Raw genomic sequence first — 23,037 nt, 5'->3', positions numbered from 1 at the left:
TAGCATATTCAAAAGCAGAGACATTACTTTGCCAACAAAGGTTCGTCTAGTCAAGGCTATGGTTTTTCCAGTAGTCAGGTATGGATGTGAGAGTTGGACTGAAGAAAGCTGAGCAGCGAAGAATTGATGCTTTTGAACTGTGGTGTTGGAGAAGACTCTTGAGAGTCCCTTGGACTGCAAGGAGATCCAACCAGTCCATTCTGAAGGAGATCAGCCCTGGGATTTCTTTGGAAGGAATGGTGCTAAAGCTGAAACTCCAGTACTTTGGCCACCTCATGTGACGAGTTGACTCATTGGAAAAGACTCTGATTCTGGGAGGGATTGGGGGCAAGAGGAGAAGGGGACAACAGAGATTGAGATAGCTGGATGGCATCACTGACTCAATGGACGTGAGTCTGAGTGAACTCTGGGAGTTGGTGATGGACAGGGAGGCCTGGCGTGCTGCGATTCATGGGGTTGCAAAGAGTCGGACATGACTGAGCGACTGATCTGTTCTAATCTGATGCACAGTAGTTGAAGAAAACAAAGTCTTATAAATTGCTACAAAGCTGACAAACACATACAAGAAAACTCCCTCTTGCCTTGAAAATGCTAGATATAATTCAATGAGAAAAGCTAGAGCAATAGAGAATTGAACAATCAACTTAGACCACTCCCACTAGTACCACAGCCTTGTCTAACTCAATGAAACTAAGCCATGCCCGTGGGGCAACCCAAGATGGGCAGGTCGTGGTGGAGAGATCTGACAGAAAGTGGTCCACTGGAGAAGGGAATGGCAAACCACTTCAGTATTCTTGCCTTGAGAACCCCATGAACAATATGAAAAGGCAAAATGATAGGATACTGAAAGAGAAACTCCCCAGGTTAGTAGGTGCCCAATATGCTACTGGAGATCAGTGGAGAAATAACTCCAGAAAGAATGAAGGGATGGAGCCAAAGCAAAAAGAATACCCAGCTGTGGATGTGACTGGTGATAGAAGCAAGGTCTGATGCTGTAAAGAGCAATATTGCATAGGAACATGGAATGTCAGGTCCATGAATCAAGGCAAATTGGAAGTGGACAAACAAGAGATGGCAAGAGTGAACGTTGACATTCTAGGACTCAGAGAACTAAAATGGACTGGAATGGATGAATTTAACTCAGATGACCATTATATCTACTACTGCGGGCAGGAATCCCTTAAAAGAAATGGAGTAGCCATCATGGTCAACAAAACAGTCTGAAATGCAGTACTTGGAAGCAATCTCAAAAATGACAGAGGGATCTCTGTTCGTTTCCAAGGCAAACCATTCAATATCACAGTAATCCAAGTCTATGCCCCAACCAGTAACACTGAAGAAGCTGAAGTTGAATGGTTCTTTGAAGACCTACAAGACCTTTTAGAACTAACACCCAAAAAAAAGATGTCCTTTTCATTATAGGGGACTGAATGCAAAAGTAGGAAGTCAAGAAACACCTGGAATAAGTAACAGGCAGATTTGGCCTTGAAGTACAGAATGAAGCAGGGCAAAGTGTAATAGAATTTTGCCAAGAGAACACACTGGTCATAGCAAACACCCTCTTCCAACAACACAAGACTCTACACATGGACATCACCAAATGGTCAACAGGGAAATCAGATTGATTATATTGAACGTGAACGTGAAGTCGCTCAGTCGTGCCCGACTCTTTGCGTCCCCATGGACTGTAGCCTACTAGGCTCCTCTGTCCATGGGATTTTCCAGGCAATAGTACTGGAGTGGGTTGCCATTTCCTTCTCCAGCGGATCTTCCCTACTCAGGGATCAAACCCAAGTCTCTCACATCGTAGACAGATGCTTTACTGTCTGAGCCACCAGGGAAGTCCATTGATTATATTATTTGCAGCCAAAGATAGAGAAGCTCTATACAGTCAGCAAAAACAAGACTGGGAGCTGACTGTGGCTCAGATCAAGAACTCCTTATTGCCAAATTTAGACTTAAATTGAAGAAAGTGGGGAGAACCACTAGACCATTCAGGTATGACTTAAATCAAATCCCTTATGACTATAGAGTGGAAGTGAGAAATAGACTTAAGGGATTAGATCTGATAGACAGAGTGCCTGATGAACTATGGACGGAGGTCCATGACACTGTACAGGAGACAGGAATCAAAACCAACCCAAAGAAAAAGAAATGCAAAAAAGCAAAATGGATGTCTCAGGAGGCCTTACAAATAGCTGTGAAATGAAGAGAAGTGAAAAGCAAAGGAGAAAAGGAAAGATATATCCATTTGAATGCCGCGTTCCAAAGAATAGCAAGGAGAGATAAGAAACCCTTCCTCATCGATCAATGCAAAGAAATAGAGGAAAACAATAGAATGGGAAAAACTAGAGATTTCTTCAAGAAAATTAGAGATACCAAGGGAACATTTCATGCAAAGATGGGTGCAATAAAGCACAAAAATGGTATGGACCTAACAGAAACAGGAGATATTAAAAAGAGGTGGCAAGAATACACAGAAGAACTATACAAAAATACCTTCACAACCCAGATAATCACGAAGGTGTAATTACTAACACTCATCTAGAGCCAGACATCCTGGAATGTGAAGTCAAGTGGGCCTTAGGAAGCATCACTATGAACAAAGCTAGTGGAGGTGATGGAATTCCAGTTGAGCTATTTCAAATACTAAAAGACGATGCTGTTATGTCAGCAAATTTGGAAAACTCAGCAGTGGCCACAGGACTGGAAAAGGTCAGTTTTCATTCCAATTCCAAAGAAAGGCAATGCCAAAGAATGCTCAAACTACTGCACAATTGTACTCATCTCACAGGCTAGAAAAATAATGCTCAAAATTCTCCAAGCCAGGCTTCAGCAATATGTGAACCATGAACTTCCTGATGTTCAAGCTGGTTTTAGAAAAGGCAGAGGAACCAGAGATCAAGTTGCCAACATCCTCTGGATCATTGAAAAAGCAAGAGAGTTCCAGAAAACAAAACAAAACAAAACTATTTCTGCTTTATTGACTATGCCAAAGCCTTTGACTGTGTGGACCACAATAAACTGTGGAAAATTCTGAAGGAGATGGGAATACCAGACCATGTGACCTACCTCTTGAGAAACCTGTATGCAGGTCAGGAAGCAACAGAACTGGACATGGACCAACAGACTGGTTCAAAATAGGAAAAGGAGCACGTCAAGGCTGTATATTGTCACCAAGCTTATTTAACTTATATGCAGAGTACATCATGAGAAATGCTGGGCTGGAGGAAGCACAAGCTGGAATCAAGATTGCCTGGAGAAATATCAATAACCTCAGATCTGCAGATGACACTATCCTTATGGCAGAAAATGAAGAAGAACTAAAGAGACTCTTGATGAAACTGAGAGAGTGAAAAAGTTGGCTTAAATCTCAACATTCAGAAAATGAAGATCATGGCATCCAGTCCCATCACTTCATGGCAAATAGATGGGAAAACAGTGGAAGCAGTGGCTGACTTTATTTTGGGGGGCTCCAAAATCACTGCAGATGGTGATTGCAGCCATGAAATTAAAAGACACTTACTCCTTGGAAGGAAAGTTATGACCAACCTAGACAGCATATTAAAAAGCAGAGACATTACTTTGTCAACAAAGGTCCATATAGTCAAGGCTATGGTTTTTCCAGTAGTCATGTATGGATGTGAGAGTTGGACTAGAAAGAAGGCTGAGCACCAAAGAATTGATGTTTTTGAACTGTGGTGTTGGAGAAGACTCTTGAGAGTCCCTTGGACTGCAAGGAGATCCAATCAGTCCATCCTAAAGGAGATCAGTCCTGGTTGTTCTTTGGAAGGACTGATGTTGAAGCTGAAACTCCAATGCTTGATGAGAAGAGATGACTCATTTGCAGAGACCCTGATGCTGGGAAATATTGAAGGCAGGAGGAGGGGGGGACGACAGAGGATGATATGGTTGTATGGCATCACTGACTCAATGGACATGGGTTTGAGTAAACTCCGGGAGTTGGTGATGGACTGGGAGGCCTGACATACTGCGGATCATAGGGTCACAAAGAATTGGACACGACTGAGTGACTGAACTGAACTGAACTGAAAATATTGATAATGTATTGTAGGGCCTATTGAAAGCCTGTGTGCTCTAATTTTAAGTTAAATATGATGATAAGAATTAATAAAGAGGATAGTGCTAGAGAGGGTAGTACTGATTGACAGCTCATCATATATACAGCATTGTTCAAAAGCATTGAACATACCTAGCATTTTTTCTTACCTGTCTGGTATTAAATAACAGTTTTATCTAATTTTACATTTTCAGTCCATTGAGACCTAATCAATGACCCACTGTGCACGGCTAGTGTGCAGCTCAGCCACGTGCCCCTCCACCCCATAGTGCAATCCTCACACTGGTCCCCAGGGTGTTCAGGATCCCACCCATCATGAGGGTGGATATCACAGCAATACAGATGGTTTTGAGTTTCTAGCTTTTTTTTTTTTTTTTTTTTAGCTTTTTTGAAATTCCTGTACTTACTTCTAACCAGGCTACAAACAGGTCATGGACTGGTAGTAGTGCACAGTCCTCACTGTGAGTATCACTGTCATAGTTAATCTTTGCAGCAGCCTTCTGAGAATCAAGAAGGCTATCCCTACCTCACCTTTCAGACAAAGACTATGAAGCACAGTGGGCTTTCCAACCTTAACAGCCCACACTCACCAGGTAGCAGAACTTGAATCCAAACCCAGTCAGTGCCCAGAGGAGCCAGTATTTGTCCCTGACTCCAGAGCTTGTGCTCCTCCCTGTGTGCTTGTGTCATTTTAACTACATGTGAAGGAAGAACAGTTTGGTTTAGGCCATCAGATGAGGACCTCCTCAAATACACCTTCTACAGTCCACAAATCTCCTTCATCCATACCCATTCTGTTCTCCTCTCCTGGTGATAAGAATCTCCAAGGTCAGTGATTGCACCTTGAGTCTTTAGATGCTCTTAGTCCATCCATCATCCCAACCAAAGCAATGGTTCAAGAGCAGGAACTGTTCATTTTCCGGACAAAGAAGCTGAGATTCAGAGGTTGAGATGCTTAACTGAGCATCTCAACTAAGACTATGTGGCTGTAGGATGTCCAGAACCTACTTTGTCAAGGATGGTGCCATTCTAATGACCTGGCACCTTGGCTGGTTACTGCTTTCCCACACCCACAGTGCTAGTGAGTAGTAGAGAAAGGACAGATCAGTGTGGCTGACTCCAAAACCAGGGCTTTCTGTTATCCCAGGCTACCTCTTAATATCTCAAAGTTATAAAGTTGAGAAGGAAGGTTTGCTCTCAGTAATCATTTGTTCATTCCACAAACATTTACTGAGCACCCTCGGTGCATAGACACTCTGATGGAAGCCATAATCAGTGAACAGGGCACAGTTTCAAGTCTTTTTCTCATTTAGTTTAGTGAGAAGAAGACTACATGTGAACACTCACACTCAGGGCAGCCTACATGCACAACATAAAGAACAGGCCCCTTGTTTAAAAATAAAGTCTCTTAAGATGGTGACACAGGACACTAACCTAGTATGGTTCAGTTTAACACGAGAGGTGCTCAGGGTAATACATAAATCCGAGTTACTTAGAATGACTACTGATCATAATGTGACTTCCTAGAAGCAGTGACAACTGGGCTGACCCGGGAGAATGAGGATATCTCCCCTACATGGACCTTCTCTATTTTTTAGACCAGAGGGTATTCAGGAGAATCACTGAGTCATCATTTTGCCTTAAACATCAGTCATCAAGTGTCTCCCCCACAGTACACCCTCATCACCTACCTCTGGAGCTGTGATACATGCTCAGGGGAGACATGGGGATGTGCTGTCCTGATCTCCCTTCAGGGACTCGTTGTCCAACAGCTGTAAGTGCTGCCAGTGGGCAACCTTAAACCACCAGCCCCTCTGGGGGCAGCCTACGTGCAATGATCCATCCGGGTGGAGGTATAAAGGCCTGGTCATTGGATGTGTCAGGACAACCCCAAAGAGCCATCTTCATTCCAGACCCCCATGGGGTCAGCTCAGGTCGTCTGGCCAGTGATCCAGCTTGATCCTTTCCTCTGCCTTACCCTGTTTCTTCCCTCTTGATTCCACAGTGTTGACCCCAAGGGCACCCCTGATACACATCCCAGCACTAAACTCCATCCGAGTCTGCATCCCAGAGAACCAGCCTGCAACACGTATCAGAAAACATTCCAGTATTTGGGAAGGATTTTTATTGAAAATTACTGGTTACACATGTATTTATAACATTTTAAAAACCCCCAATAAAACACAAAATGGTAGACACAAGGACCTTTGTGTGAATGTGGTTACCTATGGTTTAAAATTCACAATCTAATGTTGTCTGACCAAATTAAATTAAGTTATGTGTTAATAACAAAAGAAAACTATATGTTGAACCATATGAAACTGCCACTTTATCACTTATAAAAAAGACTGAATGTTAGCAGTTCCACATGGCTGAATCTAATTAAAAATATCCATTCGAATTTAAAATTTAGAGAACATTGTACTTATGAATAATTCATGGGTAATTGATATAGTTAATGAATTAAATTAGGAATTAGAAAATACATAATACTATGGCTATCAACGGTGTTGAGTACCAAAACTTGCAGGTTGCAGCTAAAGTGGATCTTAGGGAAAAAGTCAGCTTTATATATTTATATTAGAAAAATAATGGTGTTAATAATCTCTTTTCAATTTAAGAATTTAGAGGAAAAACCTCAAAGTTAGCGAAAAGTTGAAGGAAAGAATGATATGGTGAACTGGGGAAAAAAGAGAGTATCAATCAAGGATAAAGTTGATTCTTTGAAAACAGGAAAAAGTTATGCAAGATTATTTATAAAAAAGAAGGCTAAAAGAAAACTAGAAAGCCGAAAGAACAACAGTCTTTGTTAGAGATGCTGCAGATATTAAACATATAAGATACTGTGAATAAATTTATGCCAATCAAGAAAAACTCACAGGAAATAAGTTATCAAAATGACTCTTCGAAATAACACACTGAATAGGAAAAAACATAATTACCAAAAGTTACCCAGACAATGTGGCTACACAACACTGTGAATGTGATTAATGCCACTGGATTATGTGACTAAAAATGGTTATATGGTAAATTTTATGTTATATATACTTTACCACCATTTGTAATGTAAAAAAAAAACTAAAATCCTCTATCTAGAAGACAGTCTAGCACATGTCTGTCCTTCATTAGCAAATCCCTTAGAAGGGCTCCTATTTTGAGAAAGCATATTTTCTCTTCCTTCTCTTTTAGAACATATAATATTTTCCTTCAGTATTTAACCATATATCTATGTTTTTGTTGTTGTTACTTAAACTAGGCTTAAACCAGGGCTTCCCTGGTGGCTCAGGGGGTAACGCGTCTGCCTGCAATGCAGGAGACCTGGGTTCGATCCCTGGGTGGAGGAGGGCATGGCAACCCACTCCAGTATTCTTGCCTGGAGAATCCCATGGACAGAGGAGCCTGGTAGGCTACAGTCCACGGGGTCGCAAAGAGTCAGACACGACTGAGGACTTCACTTTCACTTTCTTTCTTTCACTTTCTTTCACTTAAACTATAGTATATTGTATGTTTTCCTATCAGTTTTCTCTATAGTATTTTAACCAGAGGTCTTTTGGTGGAAAAATGGATCCTAGTCACGTTAAAGGAAGTGGTGACACAAAACAGCAACTTCACACACTCTTCAAGTAAACAGAATCCCTGATATAACTGGAAAGTAATATGTAAATCTGGAAACAGTAAAAAAAAAAAAAAAAAAACCACCTGTGACAACTTTGTCTCAAAACTTAGAAAATGAGTTTGGCTCTGGAGTCTCTCAAGACACAAAACCTGGGAGACAGCTATTATTGGTGGCCTGCACCTCTAATTTGGATAAGAAAGAAAGTAATATAACATTTAAGTAAACATAATAAATCCTTTTTCAAGAGCTTGAAATCATTGAGTGAAGTTGGAGAACTCACATTTTGTAATGTGTAAATATTTGTTGCTGGTGTAAAACATGTAGAATATAGTTTATGCAGTGCAAAACCTATTGGAAAAAAGCCTTTGGAATAGACATGAACTCATGGTAGAATCACAGTGTTGACTCAAAAATCGTGAAGGCTGAGGGCTGTCCACTGGAAACATTCATAACCTCATGGTCACTGTGAGTAATATTTTGCTATCCTTTTGTAGTACACCTGAGGGAGAAAAAGACAAAAACAACATGTTTAAAAGTTTTAAAGTCCTCCTCCTAAGGCAACACATTTCTAGGTTTCCTTCTTCATGTGAAGCAATCATATTACTATTGGAGACACAGTTTTAGAAAACCAGGGCTGTATTTATTCTATGGAGGAAGCAGCCCCATTAAAACCCCCAGTGGGTCTGGACGTAATGCCAAATAACCTGTAGATCTCCTAGATTTCTGATCATTCTAATTCACAGATATGCTTTATCACTACAATAAATTGATAAGAAAAATCATTTTATTCCCTGAAATAAATTAAAAACAGTAACAAAGAGGATAGGAAATCTAGCATCTGAACAGGGTTTTTCATTTTCACACATAAAAGGAGCACAACAAATTTGGATGTTAGTATCAGGTTGTTATCTTTATATTTTATAAACTCTGATTGACAGGCACTGAAACACTGGCATATATGTATGAAATATCCTGGTGTTTAATTTATGCGGCAAAGCAGTTATAGGGCCTATAGAGATGTGATCTGTGGATAGTGGGTGCCAAGAATGAAAAGAGAATCAAAAGTTCTAATGAGGTGGATGAAACTGGAGCCTATTATACAGAGTGAAGTAAGCCAGAAGGAAAAACACCAATACAGTATAATAACGCATATATATGGAATTTAGAAAGATGGTAACAATAACCCTGTGTACGAGACAGCAAAAGAGACACTGATATATAGAACAGTCTTATGGACTCTATGGGAGAGGGAGAGGGTGGGAAGATTTGGGAGAATGGCATTGAAACATGTAAAATATCATGTATGAAACGAGATGCCAGTCCAGGTTCGATGCAGGATACTGGATGCTTGGGGCTAGTGCACTGGGACGACCCAGAGGGATGGTATGGGGAGGGAGGAGGGAGGAGGGTTCAGGATGGGGAACACATGTATACCTGTGGCGGATTCATTTTGATATTTGGCAAAACTAATACAATTATGTAAAGTTTAAAAATAAAATAAAATTTAAAAAAAATGCTAACAATGACTCAACCAAGAGACTTCTCTAAAATGTAAGATGATACCCAATAATAGGACAGATCTGTTCCAGACCTTTGAGCTCTTGAATTCTACCAAATTCTAGCTGAACTGGAAGAGATACAGGTCTTCTCAGTGTATATGCAGAACACAGAGGAAATGAAGTGCTGTCGAGTTGCACAATCATCAGTTTTTAGTAGCTGTGTTGTATCTCAGTTCCTTACAGATGCACATAACAAAATAAAATAATGTCAGGGCTTGTGAAGCCTTATCTCTAAACATGTCTGGCCAAAAGAACTACTTCAAGTGTAACTCTGTATCCTCAAAGAAGAATGTGAAAGTTTCATTTGAGTTTTTTAAACAGAAAATGTATCATCTATCAGAGGCTGACTTGTTTCACAAACTGGGTTGCTTCAGTTCAGTTGTTTAGTTACTCAGTTGTGTCCGACTCATATGATCCCAGATCTCTTTCATAAAACCTGACCACAAGTGCATTTCTGGGTGCTGTAAACAAAGTTATCATGAGATGGAATGAACTTCACACACGAAACAGAAAAGCACTAGGACACCCACCTTCATAGTAAGTGCACTTTCTTATTCTCTTATTGCTAACATAACCTGCTCTGCATATGAAATGCTATATATTTAAATGTCACTTAAGGAGAAAAATAAACCCTCCAAGAATGCTTGGGCCCAATGGCTGAAATCTGAGGCTATTTCCGTTGTAATGGAATTTAAAAATAAAGCCTTTGGTGGGGGTCAGGCGGAGGGGTGGGGCGAGGTTGGTTAATTGCATATCATCACCCTCTTCCATTTTATTAAGCTAGACATATTTTGTGATTATAGATTTATGTACTCTTTTGGTGAAACTAAAAACAGTTAAAGGAACAAAGGAAAATTAATTTCATTTTCTACTGCTTAATATTCTTTCAAAATCATCTGGTTCCTTTCTCTATAACCCTACTCAATACAATTTTTTTATAAAGAAAATATTATTTTTAGCAACTTTTAACTGAAAAGGACTTTGGTTCATGGTCTGAAATACCTGAACTGAATATTGCAAAGGATCTTCAGCAGTTGGGGACCCCTGATTTACAGTCTCTAAAGCAACCTAGAAGAACTACGGGTTTATTTGTTTTATTATTGGGAAGCAAGGTTTCTACCTACAGCCTTTAACAAAATGACCCCACTTTTATACCATAAAACGCTCTATATTCTTCAAGCACTTAAGCATGTGCTCTCTCATCTGATCCCTGTGATAAGTGTGAAGAAGCCAGCAGGGCTGTAATTTTGCTCTACACACAGGTGAGGACCTGAGGCTCAGAGACCTTGGGGGACACAAGGCCATGTGGATGCTAAGTGCCTCTTCCATCTCTTCAAATGGGTCCAGGCTCCTGGAGCTAGGATATGAGAATTTTATAACTTCTGGGCTGTATTAGGTGATGTCATGAATAGACAAAATGACACCTCTGTTACACCCTGGGAACAAAGAAACTTCAAAAAACCTCAACCAGATCTGCTTCATCACAGAACAGAATGGATGATAGGTATTTATTCTTGGAGCTGAACTGTGTCCCTTCTGAAAGGCTGTTGCTGAATCATGAAAGACACTGTGATTCTTGGCATCCAGAGGAGAATTCAATCTGGGGCTAGTGACGAGGCTTAATCATTCAGAGCTTTTGTGTAATAAAGTTTTATTAAAGTATAAAAAAATAAAAGAGATAGAGAAAGCTTCTGACATAGGCATCAGAAGGGGGCAGAAAGAGTGCCCCCTGCTAGTCTTTAGGTGGATGTTATATAGCTACTAGTAGTAGCAGTGTTAGTCAGTCAGTTGTGTCTGGCTTTTTGCGACCACATGGACTATGGCTTGCCAGGCTCCTCTGTCCATGGGATTCTCCAGGCAAGAATACTGGAGTGGATTGTCATTCCCTTTTCCAGAGGATCTTTCCAACCAAGGGATCTAACCCAGGTCTCCTGCATTGCAGGCAGATTCTTTACCCCTTAAGCTATAGGGAAGATTGATATAGCTACTAGCAGTCTGCTAATTAGAGAAAGGAAATGTCTCAGAACTCAGAGACTGGCACCAGGCCCCTCACAAACAATGTGAATTTTGAGATAACATTGGCACAAGGTGAGTTGTCCCTGGCCATAAAATGATTGACATGAATCTTGAAGAAAGGCAGGTTTCTAAGCAAATGCAGTCTCATTGACATAGCTTATGAGAACATTAGCATGACTAAAACATACTGGTTTGTCATGTCAATTCTGAGTCTTAGGGGGAACCCACTTGAAGACAGAGTCTAGGGTAAATATATAGTTCATTTGCATAGTTTAAGACAAACATTTCCATAAGAAAAATGCTTTGGTTAGCTCAAGGTTTGAGAAAGTTAAGTTCAGGTGGAACCAGGTATCCTTATGGCAACACAGAATTTTAAAAGAAACCTCTTTTTAAATTTGTATCAGTTCAGTTCAGTTGCTCAGTCCTATCCTACTCTGCGTCCCAATGGACTACAGTACGCCAGGGTTCCCTGTCCACCACCAACTCCCAGAGCTTATTCAAACTCATGTCCATTGAGTCACTGATGACATCCAACCATCTTATCCTCTGCCATCCCCTTCTCCTCCTGCCTTCAATAATGCCCAGCATCAGGGAGTTTTCAAATGGGTCAGTTCTTCACATCAGGAGGCCAAAATATTGGAGTTTCACCTTCAGCATCAGTCCTTCCAATGAATATTCAGGACTGATTTCCTTTAGGATTGACTGGTTTGATCTCTTTGCTGTCCAAGAGACTCTCAAGAGTCTTCTCCAACACCACAGTTCAAAAGCATCCATTCTTCAGTGCTCAGCTTTCTTTATTGTCCATTTCTCACATCCATAAATGATTACTGGAAAAACCATAGCTTTGACTAGATGGACCTTTGTGGTCAAAGCAATGTCTTTGCTTTTTAATGTGCTGTCTAGGTTGGTCATAACTTTTCTTCCAAGGAGCAAGTTTCTTTTAATTTCATGGCTGCAGTCACCATCTACAGTGATTTTGGAGCCCCAAAACATAAAGCCTATCATTATTTCCACTGTTTCCCCATCTATTTGCCATGAAGTGATGGGACCAAACGCCACGATCTTAGTTTTCTGAATTTTGAGCTTTAAGCCAACTTTTTAGCTCTCCTCATTCACTTTCATCAAGAGGCTCTTTAGTTCTTCACTTTCTGCCATAAGGCTGGTGTCATCTGCATATCTGAAGTTATTGATATTTCTCCCAGCAATCTTGATCCCAGCTTGTGCTTCATCCACCCAGCGTTTCTCATGACATATTCTGCATATAAGTTAAATAAGCAGGGTGGCAATATACAGCTTTGATGTACTCCTTTCCCGATTTGGAACCAGCCTGCTGTTTCATGTCCAGTTTTCACTGCTGCTTCCTGACCTGCATATAGATTTCTCAGGAGGCAGATAAGGTGGTCTGGTATTCCCATCACTTGAAGGATTTTCCACAGTTTGTTGTAATCCACAGAGTCAAAGGCTTTGGCATAGTCAATAAAGCAGAAGTAGATGTTTTCCTGGAACTTTCTTGCTTTTTTGATGATCCAGCGGATGTTGGCAATTTGATCTCTGGTTCCTACGCCTTTTCTAAATCTAGCTGCTTAAACATCTGGGAGTTCATGTTTAACATACTGTTGAAGCCCGGCTTGGAGAATTTTGAGCATTACTTTGCTAGCCTGTGAGATGAGTACTATTGTGCGGAAGTTAGAGCATTATTTGGCATTGCCTTTCTTTGGGATTGGAATGAAAACTGACGTTTACCAGTCCTGTGGCCACTGCTGAGTTTTCCAAATTTGCTGGCATATTGATTGCAGCCCTTTCACAGCATCATCTTTTAGGATTTGTATTAGCTCAACTGGAATTCTATCACCTCCACTAGCTTTGTTCATAGTGATGCTTCCTAAGGCCCACTTGACTTTACATTCCAGGATATCTGGCTCTAGGTCAGTGATCACACCATTGTGATTATCTTGGTATTGAATATCTTTTTTGTATAGTTCTTCTGTGTATTCTTGCCACCTCTTCTTAATATATCTGCTTCTGTTAGGTCCATACCATTTCTGTCCTTTATTGAGCCCATCTTTGCATGAAATGTTCCCTTGGGATCTCTAATTTTCTTGAAGAGATCTCTAGTCTTTCCCATTCTATTGTTTTCCTCTATTTCTTTGCACTGATCACTGAGGAAGGCTTTCTTATCTCTCCTTTCTATTCTTTGGAACTCTGCATTCAAATGGGTATATCTTTCCTTTTTCCCTTTGCCTTTAACTTCTCTTCTTTTCTCAGCTATTTGTTAGGCTTCCTCAGACACCCATTTCACCTTTTTGCATTTCTTTTTCTGTGGATATAAATTTGTACAGACAAGGGGAAAAAATATATCACTAGTAGTTTGTTTCCTCCTGCAGCTTAAGAGAGAGATAAAAAATGTCTCATACTTGCAACCAACTCCCTCCATTTGGAGCCCCCGGGTCTTCTTGCCTGTTACCCTCTCACTTCCAATTTTACATGTTGAAGTCCTAAACCCCCCAGTACAACAGAATTTGACTGTATTTGGAGATAGCATCTTTAAAGAGGCAATAAAGTTAAAATGAAATCATACAAGTGGGTCCTAATCTAACAGACTGGAGTTTTCATAAGAAGAGACCAGGACACAGGCTCACACAGAGGGAAGAGCATGTGAGACACAGAGGGAAGATGGTGTCTACAAGACAAGGAGCAAGACCCAGAGGAAACCAACCCTGCTGACACCTTGACCTCTGACTTCCAAGCTCTAGGGCTGTGAGGATATACGTTTCTGCTGTTTAAGTCTCCTTCTTTTTGGTCTTTGTATGGCAGCCCTTGCAAACTACTGCCCCCTTTAGCTTTATGTATCTAAAAGGTACTTTCTCTATTTCATGGATCATCCAAAAGGGTCAATCAGACAGTGATAAACTCATCTGAGCTACGAGTTCAACAAACTGTGATGTGGAAGCACCTTCTCCCAGATATTGGGTTTTCTTTTCAGATGAATGAATTCTGTTCATTAGTGAAAACCTTATGACTTAGGCTAATGCTCCCCATGTTATAGCTCTGAACAATGCATTGATATCTGACTCTTGCACACTCAAAAAACTGATAATCTGATAGTTTATACTCCTAAGAGGATGCAGAGTATGCAGAAGTAATGTCAAGATGGGATGAGAATTAAGAAATGTATTTCTTTCTGTAGAGGTGACCTGAGCCAGTAGCAGGACTGAAATCCACGAGTGAGTTTCTGGCACCCTGTGAACTTCAGTGACTGGCCCAACCTTAGCTACCAGGTGACAGGAGCAGTGTTCTCAGGCTCGACACAGAGTGCAGTACCTAGGACAGCACCCAGCCTCCCAGCAATTCCCCCTCTGTGCTCCCTGGACCAGCTCAGTGACCTTCAGTGAACTCTGAATGCACTTCTCCTCATCCATGACATGGGATAAAAATGGACCATCAGGAGAGTAAGTGAAATTATACATGTGAGAACTATATAAAATAAATTATTAAGAACTACACAAATGTAACTTACCATTAATATTGTTAGAGTAGGTGCAGGATTACTAGGTCAGGAATCACAAGATTTCTAATTCCGTGACCTATGTCTGCTTCAGTGTGTATGTTACACTTGATTTAAAATATTTACTAAAAGAACAAATTTATAATTCTGTGTCTGCTGCACTAGCTTAACACCAGTTACATACATAGGGCCACCCTCCTTCTAAAGCACCTTAGTTTCCTTATCTGTACAAAGAGAGGGTTGAATTCTATTATCTTATTATCTGAACCAATCTAAAATTGTGTTCTATTTCTCATTACTCAATGTCATGATAATATAGTTTTAAAATGAAGACTTTGACATACAGGTGGGAACACCTCTTTTTGATGTGAAATGCCTAAGGACAAAACAGCAAAAGAGTTTGGGAGATTCCTGGCTCTCTAGGTCTCAGAAGGGATGGTGTGACTGGGAGATACTCTAGTGGATCAAAGCACTCTGTGAATTTCAGGCATAAAAAAATTACAGAGTCCCTTGTTCAGCTTCTCAACATTTGCACACAATGTAAGTACTTATGAAAAGTTCAGAATACAGACTTCCTTTTCCCTAAACCTAAGCATGAACTCTAGCTCTGCCAACTCTTCAGCCAGCTCTGGGACCCAGGAAGTCTACCCGATAAGCAGCGGTAGGTCCTGCTCTGCATTTCCTCATTTCTACAGAGGATTGAGAGGAGACAGTGATGAACTCAGGCCACATTTTAGATAAATCTTTAATATGCAAGTACTTAAGATACTGGGGCATGTTTTATTTAAGACATTTTAAATATTACACAAATAACAAATAATCTTTTTCTGTTTATAAGTGAAAATCTGGGAAAGGCAGAAAAGTATGAAGAAGGGGACATACAAAGATAATTTAACACCCAGAGAAAAATTTTCGATGGGGAAGCCACATCCCACCCTGAGCCATGCATGTTAAGGGGCAAGAACACCAGACCTTCCTTTCCTCCCTCTGTCTTCCCATCGACCCCAATCCTACTCCCACCTTGTCCCAGAAAGAATTACAGATGGCTGCATGACAATGGCTAAGCCTCTTAAACCAGACCTTGGTTACCAGTACACCTCTGTTAGAAAGATACCACATGACCTGAATATTACTCACTGAGCCCCTTCCTCACACCACACACAGTGCTTAGTGCCTCACACACCTCATCTCTGAGAAAGTGCTCTGTAAACCTTTGGGCACCATTCAGACTACACTGTGAAGGTATTGTGAGTTCTTGATTTGTCCTGATGAAAATTTCATCTTCTAGAATATAGAGGAAGCATGGCGGGGGCGGGGGGGGGGGTGGCAAATGGACCTAATTCTAAACAACAAAGAATTAGGGAGAAAGTGATAATTTCAGGTAAGAGTTTTCTTTACAGATTACAAAATGGAAGAGACCTACACCTTTCTCTGGAAGACCTACCTAGAATCAAAATATTTCAAGATTTTTCCCCTTAAACTCTCAAATTTCCTGGATATTCCTCAACAGAACTTGTATCACAAATGTGCTGAACACCAATCAGAATGAATGTAAAAGGTCTTCAAAATGAGGGTGTTCAGTGCTCTATGAAAATCTCAACTCAGATTCTGAACATGTGGAAAGTTGAATCCAAAATCTCTGTCTCAGGCACATATGTGTGCACACAGAAGGGTTCACAACATCCCGACCCCACCCCCAGCACTGCTGCAGATTCTTAGCAGACCTGCCTTCCATCTGCCACATGTTGTTAAGACCCAGTCATGAAACTTCCTCTCTGGTGGCTTCTAATTGAAAAGAGCACAGAGTACTTATTCCCAGATCCTTGGTGGAGATCTTGTGAACAGTGAACCCTGGAGGCGAATTTTAATTACAGCTTCCCGCAGCAGGCTCACCTATGTTGCCCTTTTGGTGAGGACAGCAGCCTCCGCCTAGCCCAGCTGTTGCACCATCTTGTAAAATAAGCTGTTTCTATCTCGCAGCAAATTATGTGTCCAATTATATTCTTTGTCTGTCCCTGAATCCAAAACCTGTTAACAGCAGAAAGAAACCCATTAGCACACAGTATACCCCAGTAACATAACTCAGACAATATTTCAAAAGGGGGCAGGTCGGGGAGAATTTGGGTGGTAGGACTGATAATTAAATGGTTTGATTACTCTGTTTTACTAGATAGACAATGGCCCAGCCCGACCTTTCATTATTATATGGTTATAGGAAAGGAAGAAAATGAAAATTTTAGAATATGATTACTGGAACTGAACAGTCTGTAGCATTTTATATTCTGCCCAGGGCATTTGAGGTTGTTATCATTAGTTAGTGCTTTTAGCTCTCCGACTCTGAGCTTTGAGGGCTATTTATACAGATATACAGAGTTGGGAAATGTCTTGATTCAAGAAAATCAGACTGCATTTATCTAAAAAGTAGGTTGACATCATACAAATCACATGGCAATGTACTGACAACAAATTAATCATCAAGTTGATTTGACAATCTGAGCAATATTTTGGGGGGGGGGAAGTAAATGCTTCCGGAATTTCTTTAGGGTCCTGGATAACGTCAGCCCCTACTGGATGGACTAAATGTGAGGCTGAAACTCCATTACTTTGGTCACCTAATGGGAAGAGCTGACTCACTGAAAAAGACCCTGATGCTGGGAAAGACTGAAGGAAGGAGAAGGGGACAACAGAGGATGAGATGGTTGGATGGCATCAGCAATTCAATGGACATGAGTTTGAACAAATTCGAGTAAGTAGTGAAGGACAGGGAAGTCTGGAATGCTGCAGTCCATGGGGTTGCAAAGAGTCAGAAACTGACAGACTGAGAGACTGAACAACAAGAGGGGCAGAATCCCTTGTCCAAGAGGTTAAGATGCTTCTTGACGTTGGCTGCGGTTGTAGTTTATTATTATGAGAGTGGAAGGCTGGCAAAAAGAGCTGTTATATAAGCAGCTTTTGCAGAATTGCTCTGCACAGAAGGCATTTCTAGAAATGCAGTTTTCTTTTGGGTAAGACTATAAAATCACATAAGAAATTGAGCTCCAAACTGAAGCGATCACAGCCTACACAGCACATTGGGCAGCCCAACCTGAACTGCCTAGGATCTGAATCTGTTTTCACAAATTACTTTGATTTGCTTCTTTCTCTTTCTTTCTTAAGCTGCCTGCCTTTCACCCCTTTTATTGCTCATTAATAAACCTGCTAATTGGAAATTGAAAGGGAGAGGAAGGGGATCTTAACTCTGCCTTTCTACGTATGAGTGCCCTTGGTTAATGGTTATGGAGGAGGAAAAAGTACCTGAAATAATTAATCCAAATAGTAGAACTACGAAAACAGTTCTGATGTTGCTGCTGCTGCTAAGTCACTTCAGTCCTGTCTGACTCTGTGCAACCCCATAGACGGCAGCCCACCAGGCTCTGCCGTTCCTGGGATTCTCCAGGCAAGAACACTGGAGTGGGTGTTCCATTTCCTTCTCCAATCCATGAAAGTGAAAAGTGAAAGTGAAGTCACTCAGGCATGTCCAACTCTTCACGACCCCATGGACTGCAGCCTACCAGCCTCTTCCATCCATGGGATTTTCCAGGCAAGAGTACTGGAGTGGGTTGCCATTGCCTTCTCCGGTTCTGATGTTAAGTGGAATTTAATTATTCATTTAGGTCATATTTAAAATAAATGTATCTAAAGAGAATACGTGGTATGGGCTTACCTGTGGCTCAGTGGTAAAAGAATCCTCCTGCCAATGCAGGAGTCATAGGTTTGATCCCTAGTCCAGGAAGACCCCACATGCTGTGGAGCAAATAAGTTCATGCACCACAACTACTGAGCCCACATGTCACAACTACTGAAGCCTGAGCGCCTAGAGCCTGTGCTCCACAACAACAGAAGCCTCTGCAAGGAGAAGTCTGCACATTTGCTGCAACTAGAAAAAAGCCCACACAACAACGAAGACCCAGCACAGCCAAAAATAAATTAATAAAATCATATTTTTTTAAATAAGAGAATACGCTGGAACTCTAAACAAGACACAAGTTATTTTTTCCACACATAGGTATTGCAGCTAACTTCATCCTTTTTATTTAATTAGAAACATTTTTTAAGTCTAACAAAGGGCACATTCCTATTAATCTTTTGTTTATACTGTGAATCATTGTTAAGAGCAGCTTTCTCAAAAGAGTCCAAGAATAATTGAATGTCTCACCTACATAATTAATTTTCTATGCCAATTGAGCATGCCAATTTAGATGCCATGAATGTGCAATTTTACTTAAGCATAGCATAATAGAACATAACTGCTCCTCCTAATGTTGAAGAAGAAAAACTGCAGTTTTAAAACATATGTCTCCAAATATCTATGTTCAATTAACCTATGAAAGATTAGGTAAGAATATATACTGAAGAAAAGACAGTCTCTTGGCTAGATAGTTCTGGGAAAGCTGCATACCTGTAAATGAATGAAATGAGAATACCCCCTCATACCACACATAAAAATAAACTCAAAATAGTTTAAAGACCTAAGATAAGACTGGGTACTATAAAACAAAAGGAAAACACAGGCAGAAATCTCTTTGACATAAATCGCAGCAATATTTTCTTAGATCAGTCTCCCAAAGCAAAAGAAATAAAAGCAAAAATAAGCTGGATCTAACTCAAGTTAAAAGGCAAGACTCACGTTAGGGGATATAAGAGCTAATATGGGACATAGACTGCAAAATGGCCGGAAACAGAATTTTACCAACTTAGCCTTTACATTTACTGGCTTAATCAAAGATTCTAGATATTTCAGAATAAATAAACATAAAGCAAATCTAAATTATCTTTGTGTACAGGAAAATAGGTTTAGTTTTAGATTTTTAACATCCTTTATAAGAATAACATTGTATAATTTCCCACTATATCCCCACCCTTGCTGTAACACAAGTTAAACTATAAATTAAATCACACATTCAAATTGGTGTGATAATAATCCTTGAAACCCAGGTTCTCTCCAGGAACTCCAACCTTGAATTACTTATCAAGCTTAAGTAGGTTAAGTAAAAACACATTATGTTGGACAAGTAAGTGAGTTATATAAGCTCAATGAAGACATTTTTATGAAACCTGTTTATGTGTAGATATTCTCGTTAGCTGTCTAGACATAAAAATTAAATTGACCCACTGCAAGATAACTTGATCCATTCATTAGCAAGATGCCATCAGTGAAAAAGAGGAATGCAAGGAGAGGTGGGCGAGTGCAAGGAGAGGTCGGGGGCAGGAGAGGATGGAGTTAAAGCCTGATAAGAAATGATGATAACAATAGAGATAGATCCCCACTTATCAACAAGTAGAGTTGCAAGGGGAAGATCTGTGTAATATCTGTTTCTGGTTGCCAGGTGATGACACAGGGACAGCTGTCCAAACTTGCATAGTGGGTCCCTCATTGATAAAATGGGTGCCCGTGATTTTCTCAGTGACTGGGCAATGTGGGAAGTATTAATTCAAAACCCTTTCCTAGATCTTAAAATAATAAATTAGTCCCTCACCAGGGGGATGATGAAGGCCGGGTCAAGGTCACCTCCACAGTCACTTTCCCAAATCTGCTGCCTTTGCACATAAGCACTCCCCTCTTAAGAATATCTCTTCTCCCCAACTGCTTTCTACTTTCATATTAGTTATTTTCCTTTTAAAACTTGAGTGAAATCTTTTAGAGTATTTGAAGGAGTTTTCTCTTCTGAAATATTCTAATTGCAGCCATGTAGGCTTCTGAAAGAAATGTTCCATGAAGGTGAAAAACAGAATTTAACTAAAACTCTAGTTAGGCATGAGCTGTTTTGTGCTTTCCAGGTGGGAATGTTACAACAGTTTCTGGTTTTGATTTCTCTGGGGAAAATTCTACTGAGAAGAGGTTTGTGCTGAGGAAGAAACAAAAGAACAAGATCATAAGTCTGACTATCTGAGTTTCCTGTTCCCGGTTTTGGTTTTTCATCATTCATTTCCAAAGAATTCTCTAACTGCAGATAGTGAAAATGTTGACCACAGACAATACTGTTAACGCAAGTGCAGTTTGTCACATGCTTCTTTGTTCATGGTTCTAGGGAGATTTCAGGTGATATGAAGACTGCAGGGGGCAGGAATTAGAGGCAACAGCTGTGCTACTGGCTGCAGAGAAAGCAGGTCACAAGCACCCAGCTAATCCTAAAATCTATAGGAAGAACCCTCTAATCTAGACAGTAGTGAGTCTAAGGAGAAAAAGGATTTCTAATTTGTCTGTCTTGTTCCACTATTTTGGAGCAAATGAAGAAGATTAGCTTAGTTGCTGTTATGACTTATAGGTTTAGTCATAACTTAGATGCTATTATGACATCTTTAAGATAATTTCTTTGTAAAATAAAATGCTGAAACATTAATGGTTTGGTTTAATGAACCAAAACTGGTTAAATCCCTTCAGAGAGCCAACACGTACACAAAGCTATTAATTGGGTCACAGTTGTTTCCCAACAAGTCATTTCTCTTGTTCACTTACACTAAGCAAAACTATATCCACCTAATTATTTCAAGATTTTTTAATAAAAGTGACAATTTGAAAAATATATAATCTCTAAAGTCAAAGTGTTAGTTGCTCAGTCATGTCCAACTCTTTGCGACCCCATGGACTGTAGCCTGCTAGGTTCCTCTGCCCATGGAATTCTCCAGGCAAGAATACTGGAGTGCATATCCCTTCCCTTCTGCAGGAGATCTTCCTGACCCAGGGATCAAACTTGGGTCTCCTGCATTTTAGGCAGATTCTTAACAGTCTGAACCACCAGGGAAGCCCATATTATGTCAAAGTTTCAGATTAATTATACTCGATCTCTAAGATGAAATTCTATGCAGCTATTAAAATTGTGCTATACAAAATAAATTAATTACATGGGGGATTTTAAGAATATATTGTTGTTATAAAAGTTCTGCTGATGAAATACTCTGTTTTGCATAAGACTAATCGAATGAGAAACCTATGCAGGTCAGGAAGCAACAGTTAGAACTGGTCATGGAACAACACACTGGTTCCAAATAGGAAAAGGAGTATGTCAAGGCTGTATATTGTCACCCTGCTTATTTAACTTATATGCAGAGTACATCATGAGAAACGCTGGGCTGGAAGAAGCACAAGCTGGAATCAAGATTGCCAGGAGAAATATAAATAACTTCAGATATGCAGATGACACCACCCTTATGGCAGAAAGTGAAGAGGAACTAAAAAGCCTCTTTTTAGTGAAAGTGAAAGAGGAGATTGAAAAAGCTGGCTTAAAGCTCAACATTCAGAAAACGAAGATCATGACATCTGGCCCCATCACTTCATGGGAAATAGACGGGGAAACAGTGGAAACAGTGTCAGACTTATTTTTTGGGGCTCCAAAATCACTGCAGATGGTGATTGTAGCCATGAAATTAAAAGACGCTTACTCCTTGGAAGGAAAGTTGTGACTGACCTAGATAGCGTATTCAAAAGCAGAAATATTACTTTGCCAACAAAGGTCCATCTAGTCAAGTCTGGTTTTTCCAGTGGTCATGTATGGATGTGAGAGTTGGACTGTGAAGAAAGCTGATCACCGAAAAATTGATGCTTTAGAACTGTGGTGTTGGAGAAGACTCTTGAGAGTCCCTTGGACTGCAAGGCCATGCAACCAGTCCATCCCAAAGGAGATCAGTCCTGGGTGTTCATTGGAAGGACTGATGCTAAAGCTGAAACTCCAATACTTTGGCCACTTCATGCAAAGAGTTGATTCATTGGAAAAGACTCTGATGCTGGGAGGGACTGGGGGCAGGAGAAGGGGATGACAGAGGATGAGATGGCTGGATGGCATCACCAACTCTATGCACATGAGTTTGGGTAAACTCTGGGAGTTGGTGATGGACTGGGAGGCCTGGCATGCTGCAATTCATGGGGTTGCAAAGAGTTGGACATGACTGAGCAGCTGAACTGAACTGAATTATTAAACAATTAATAGTTCTAATTTTATCCAAATAATATTATAGCACTATACAACTGTTAATTTCTGGTGGTGCATATTTTGTAATCTTCCCTTTATGAGATTTTAAAAAAAATTTCCTATTTCTACCTTGCACATGTATTGCTTTTTTGTAACAAAAATATATTTTTATGAGTTAGGCTCTTCATTTTAAAAAACAGAATAAAAGAAAATATCCATCTATTTTTGTGCAGAAGCATTCATCAGTGCAACAATATGTAATTATTACACCTTAAGGACATGCAGTGACAGGACTGTTGGTTATGCCCTTCGTC

General features: G+C 40.3%; 1 protein-coding gene across 3 annotated transcripts in view; it reads right to left on the bottom strand.

Annotated features, from left to right (window-relative positions):
- Positions 1–23,037, bottom strand: part of LOC147361895 (ATP-binding cassette sub-family C member 4-like) — a 228,591-nt gene that overhangs the window by 54,451 nt on the left and 151,103 nt on the right. For 2 of the 3 annotated variants that reach the window (XM_086330212.1, XM_086330213.1), the window contains 2 exons: positions 16,671–16,805; positions 7,707–8,196 (listed from right to left, as the gene is read on the bottom strand). The exons of the other annotated variant lie outside the window; for it this stretch is intronic. In XM_086330212.1, coding sequence (XP_086186338.1) covers positions 16,707–16,805 — 99 coding nt within the window. In that variant the 3' untranslated portion in view covers positions 7,707–8,196; positions 16,671–16,706. Of the gene's footprint in view, positions 1–7,706; positions 8,197–16,670; positions 16,806–23,037 lie in introns of those variants that run through there. 3 annotated transcript variants of the gene reach the window in all.

The sequence above is a fragment of the Bos grunniens genome, chromosome 12 (assembly GCF_055505025.1).
Source record: "Bos grunniens cultivar Pamir isolate PY7600 chromosome 12, Bosgru_T2T1.0, whole genome shotgun sequence".
Taxonomy (NCBI): domain Eukaryota; kingdom Metazoa; phylum Chordata; class Mammalia; order Artiodactyla; family Bovidae; genus Bos; species Bos grunniens.
Note: the sequence above shows the minus strand (reverse complement) of the source record. Positions and strands in the feature narration are given on the sequence as shown.